This window comes from Triturus cristatus, chromosome 11 (genome assembly GCF_964204655.1).
Source record: "Triturus cristatus chromosome 11, aTriCri1.1, whole genome shotgun sequence".
Classification (NCBI taxonomy): Eukaryota; Metazoa; Chordata; class Amphibia; order Caudata; family Salamandridae; genus Triturus; species Triturus cristatus.
In genome coordinates this window covers 654,841,080-654,847,079 of record NC_140594.1, presented here as the reverse complement: position 1 = coordinate 654,847,079, position 6,000 = coordinate 654,841,080, and the positions used below count along the sequence as shown (strand labels likewise).

The window sequence follows — 6,000 nt, the reverse complement described above, 5'->3', positions numbered from 1 at the left end:
TAGGAGGGCACCAAATTGTGCCCTTCAATGCAGTCTGGTGGTGCTCAGAAGCACACCCACCCTACCTAATTGTACAGGAGAGGTGGTCACATCTCTCCTTCACAGGAAATCCTTTGTTCAGCTTACCCTGCCCAAGTTAGGCTGATCAACAAGGCAGAACAGTGTCTGAAGCCGGCAGCAGCGCGGGCTGGCAGGAAGACCCTGAAGCCTACACAGGTAGGTATTGGGGGGGTCCTATAAGGAGACCCCCAGTACATGGCATCATGCCACTAACACCGGGATCAGTGTAGTGGCATGATTCCAACATGTTTGATACCAAACAGAACCAAGTTCAGGGTAGCCATTATGTAGCAGGACATCTCGACATGCCAATGTCCACTACATACCTTAAAATGGCTGTCCCGCACTTTCGAAGCCCAGAAAAAGGGGTACGGGGTTTGTAGGGGGTACCTCTGCCCGTGCACATACCCACATACCCACATACTTAGAACCCTGCAGCCAGCCCCGAGGGCCTACCTTAGGGTTGACTCATAGGTTTTAAGTGCAGTGACTGGGATATAAGGGAAACCTTATATCTAAAGTGAAGGGTGCATGCACAGTGTCACAGAGTGTAATGACAGCTCTGCAGGCACAGTTTGCATGGGCTCGCATGGGTGAAATAATACAGGCTTAAGCCCATGCGAAACCCCTGGTGTACCAATGCCCTGGGTACCTCAGTAGCATAAACTAGGGAGTTAGTGGCATCAGAGTATGCCAATGGTGGGCTGTACAAATTACTTACCAGCAAATTTAGGGGAGAGAGAACAGTCACTTTGGTCCTGATTAGAAGAATCCCATTCAACAACAATCAAAACACACTGACACCAGGCAAAAAGTGGAGGGGTATCTACTTTCCTACACACAGCTTCGAATTTTATTGCTCCAGTTCCTCTCCATCTGGTCTACAATATTGTTGTGTTGCTTTAATTTTTCTGTAAGGATACATTCATGGGTCTTATTACCAGCTCTTCTATTTGCTGGCTCACTGCCTTCTTGGCAACAAGTCTCATCAAGACTCCACTACTTATATCCTCATTGGCTATAAAACACCACCATGGATTTTATTCAGTGTTGCGTGGTTTTATCCCAGTTTGTTCAATGCATAAACCATTTTTTTTATCATATCTTGGCTATCAGTGGCTAATCCTATTTTCCCCAAACTTCTCATCTTCACCAATTTCCCCACACCAGAGGCTGTTTATCTAAAGCCCTCTGTCCTGTTCTCTAGGTCCTATTTCCTTTGTTCCTCGGATGAGCCTCTTGTCTGCCTGCCTCCTTGGGGTTATTGTTTATGCTAGTCTGTCTGTACAGCAATTGTAGAGGATAGCATTGATGAGTTATTCTTCCATTCTGTGGGTTTCGTGCCTGCCACCACTCTGGATTCAAAATCTGTGGTGCTTACCTTCTACAGAGTGCCATCAATATATTCCATTCCATGTTTTCTTCTTAGTTCTACGGTCCATTATTTGCCCTCATTTTACCGCTAACATTTTTATGTACAATACGCAATAGCTATATTTTTGGCTTTTTAAAATATAATTATATAATTCAGTACAGTTGTCCTATCAATTCTCTGTTCAGTAATTCTTCAGCCTCAAATACAACATGGTAATTTTGGCAGCAGCACTCCAACAATTTGATGAAACATGGTTAAGAATTTATTTCTGCTGAGGCAATAGACAGAGACCGGGTGGATAATGGATACTGTCAAGATGTTTGTAGAAATTAATGAATACATTATTAAATGGGTTCATGTTGCTCCCGCTTTCTTAAAGTAGCTAGTATTTCACTTTCAATATAGGCCCCCTTTCAAATAAGAGCACAAAGTTGGTAAGAACAAACGTTCAAAAGTCTACTCAAAAGAGAGACCATAGCTACTAAAGGTTCAATGGAGATGACAGCTGAAGCCATACTCAAAGTGTCTCTGTGGGAGGTTAGCGAGGACAGTCTCTGAAGGTTACAATTCCAGGGCAAAAAAACCATAAGGAAAGCTTCTTCCCGGAACAAAAAGTCTTTGAATTGTGTAGTCTTGCAACTTCTGTTTGCTGATAAATTAACACACCTCTTTACAGTTCATATACACCACTGCCATAGGAGACAGTCTAGAACAGAAGACCCACATTGCCTCTAAAAGCTGAACAACATTTCCAGTCTTCTCTCTTTGTTTGGTCACGAGACAAAAAGTCATGGAAGAGAGCAGACTAATCAGTTGCTCCATGTCAGCTTTGATGCTAGCGAGTTCCCAAACGGTTGTCCATTGCAAGTGAAGGCAAAGTAGTTCATGTGAAGGGTGAATTAAAGGCCAGTGGCTAATTCCTCTCTTGGACAAACACAGTCTCTTGAGGGCAGAGTCCTGCCTCTTGTAATGTGATGTCATAGTCTAGGTGTGAAAGTTTCCTTCGGGGGAAGTTAGTCAGCAATTCAAATCTTTCATTGGGGTAACCTTTCATCTGAATGTGCTTCACGAGAACCTGAAAAGATAAGGAGGAGAATTAAGAACAGCAAACACATTCTTTCACTACTTACAGCATGCATAAATGTTATTTTGAAAAAGATTCTCTAGTACATGTATAATTATGCAACTTTCTTTAAATGATCCTTGGGAAGCGAACATCCTCTTGCAAAGCACTCTGTAGGACTATGCTCTCCACTTACATCCTTGGTTCATTCCCCTGTTCTCTGCTTACCATATTGCTTGACAACTTACATCTGTAGTGAACCTCAGAGGATGCTAAGAAAGCAGCATATTGGTCTGCAAAGTACTGAAAAGAAGGGGAAGAAGGAGCAGAACAAATCTTTACCCGGTACCAGAAATGTAATTGTTAAAGGCACTTCCAGTGCTTTGATGTGCAGGTGGTGACGTAACAGAAGGGACAGAATAATTGAGGTGCATGAGGATGCGTGAAGAGAGTCAATACTTCAAGTACAGAGTGCCCAGTGGACTGTGTGCGTTGGGGTCGACTACACAGTTGGGGAGGTGATGGAAGATTAGAAAAGGGACACAAAACAACCTGCTGCCCTGGCAGTCATTTGCTGCACTGGTTTGTAAAGGTATGATTTTCTGAACTTCTATGTTCCTGAGCCACCAAGGGGTCTACCATTTTATTCAACTTGAAGTATCATAATTTAACAAGAGGCCAACGAAAGAGTGCTTACTATGGGGAGCCTGACAGTGGCAGTAGCATGTCTCGCCAGGGATGCAGGTCTTTGTTCTCTACCCCCTATGAAGGGACTGTTTACTGGCTCCCGACTTTGTATAAATTTGCCCAGTTGTCCCATAACAGGATTAATTTCCCTCTTTCATGGCTGCAGAGGGCTTATCTGAATATCTAGTCTGTGAGTGTACAGGATAATGAATGGACTATCGAGTGCTGAAGTCCTTTGGACCCTGCGTTTTCTGCACAAGATAATGATCATCTGTGTCAAGCTGGTGTAATCCTATTGGACATTTCACCAAGTCCATGGACATTCTCATGACTCCGTTCCCCAAAACCAGAGATGCTTGGGGAGTTAGGGAAGGTGCCCAGCTCCATCACTTTGTCTTGTTTGTGTCTCCTATTCGAAAGAAATCTTGTGACAGTCCTCCCCTTGTGAGATGGCCTCCCATCTGGAGTGAGTCACTCAACATATATCTGAACAAGCCTTCCCGGGAAAGACCGTGAAGGATGCTTACTAACCAAAGTAGGGCCAGGATTCGAAGGAGATGAAGACTTTTAAATGTAAAACATCTGTTTATTAAGGCTTGGTCACAAGAGAAAAATAATTATTGCCTTTCTTACCCACAACTTTGTTAAACACAGCATTTGTGACCAACGAGATTTTGTCGACCCGTACAGGCGAGACAACAGTGGATGCACAGTAATTGCCAATCTCCCTCAACACGGTCTAGAAAGCCTGTGGACCCCCCGATTTTTCTGGACTGGAGGGGAGAATGATGCATCTGCCTGCATGAGAAGCTGGATTGCACCTGTAAGGAGCATATTACTGGATCCGCTGAAAACAGCCAAAGCCCAGGTGATTGTTAGGACCTTTGTGGAGGACATATCAAAGGAGGAAGGCTGCCCAAAACAAACAATCTTGATCTAGCCAGCCGTCTACTAGAAACACACCATTGGGTTGAGGGGCTTTTCCATATGCTTCAAGCATTAGAGAGGTGAAGCTCCTCAGTCTCTGAACCTCAAAGTAGCTGTGGTGTGCCTGTGATCATCTATCATGGTTCCAGAGGTCATGTGAAGTCTGGACCCCAAACCCTGGCCTGGAGCATCCAGTTCAGTTGGATGAGCTGATCCCAGAACCAATAGAATCACTGCCTAAGCCGTTTTGAAATCAGAGAAAGCATTAATTAAAATCTAAGAAATTAATCCCATATTCAGGGAAGTTCCCAATTGGACTTGTTAGTACCTATAATGGGGCTTCTCACCATCGAAGAACCTTTTACCATTTGGTTGTTTTATATTTACAGGCACTTCTTCACTAAACTATCTTTAAAAGGGCATACAGGGAACGCGGGCACCCTACACACCCATCACTCTCAAACCATGGGTCCGTGAGTAAATATCTCTGGACTCCAATTCCAAGGAATGCGCTCCCGCAACAGAAACCCAATGAATGGCCACATGCAGGTCCTTTGTATTTTTGAATCTTTTTTCTTCTTCTCGTTTTTGAAATACATTTTTTACACCAAAAACATTTTGAAGCACTACATAATCCATAGCAGTTCAGATCATGCTATGCATGTGAAAAACAGTTCACGAGTATACAAAAACTTACATCTAGGCTGAGTGTTGTATTTATTGAAAAGGCAGCTTTCCTGGCTCCATGTCTTTCACCTTCGTGGTATGACCAATTTAGTGAGTTTTGAGGGTGTAACAGTAAAGGTGTCAAGTCAATAACTCCTCAATGGCCCAATATTTTTAAAAATTTCCAGAGACATTCTTCACTGTCATACATCATCTGCTCAGTTGCAATGCAGTGGCACATGCCTTCGCGCCACGCTGGTTTTTAGAACATAATTAGTTCCCCTATTTCAATGAAATGTTTCACTTGGGGATTATCAATCCCAGGGAGCAGAGAATATTCATGTCAGGGAGGGCAATGTTGTTGGGGAGGACCAAGATAATCAGTTGTGGTGTCAGTGGGATGGAATATAATAGAGAGTTCAGTCGTTACTTCATGCATGCCAGTATGTTTGGCTAACTCTAAATTCCCAGATTTTGAGCAACAACGTTCCTTTTTACACTCTACATTTCAGACATAGCAGCTGAAGTCAGGTTCATCTTCTAGAGACTGGTTTTGTTATAGTAAACTTTAAGGCCTCGGATACACAATGGCGGCCTCCCAATCTAGGTTTTTCAAGTGGCTAATGTCTCTATCATGGACCTCCAGTACGAGGTAAATGATCAGGTGGGTTATTTGTTGAAGAGATCTGTAACATATACTGTATTCCTTGTCAATTTCTCTGCTAGAACCCTTTATTCAAGGTGAATAGCCACCAGTAAATTAGGCGAGCCAATGAAGGACAATTTACTTACCTTCGGTAAAGCCTCATCTGGTAGAGACATGATCTAGCCGCAGATTCCTTATCTTAGATTTTCCCAAGAGTCAGACTGGATCTGGAAGATTTTTCATCGAGCAATGCACTTGCGGGCCGGTAGGCTCTTCGTGACGTCAGCTCAGTCTCCGCCGATGTGCTTCTGCATCACCTATATAGTCGCCACTTCAGCACCCTGACACCAATTACTTTTTTCAACTTTCCACGCCAGAAGCGTGAAGCCATGAAGTGCACTGACATTGGTGTGTATAGAACTAAGGCCCTAAAAGGGAGCAGCCCTGACCCTAGAAACTGGTCCGCAGTACGGGGAGGATGGGTGGTTCATAAAACGTTTCCTGAAAGCTATTTTGGCATCATTGGGTTAGTTTTGCGTTGATACTAGCCTGCGCTGGGCTGGATTTGGGCTTGCA

General features: G+C 43.7%; 1 protein-coding gene across 1 annotated transcript in view; it reads right to left on the bottom strand.

Moving 5' to 3' along the window:
- Nucleotides 1-1,674: 1,674 nt before the first annotated feature.
- UBXN7 (UBX domain protein 7) overlaps nucleotides 1,675-6,000 on the bottom strand; it is a 485,766-nt gene continuing 481,440 nt past the window's right edge. Inside the window, exon 11 of the mRNA XM_085634185.1 lies at nucleotides 1,675-2,510. Coding sequence (XP_085490311.1) covers nucleotides 2,349-2,510 — 162 coding nt within the window. The 3' untranslated portion in view covers nucleotides 1,675-2,348. The remainder of the gene's footprint in view (nucleotides 2,511-6,000) is intronic.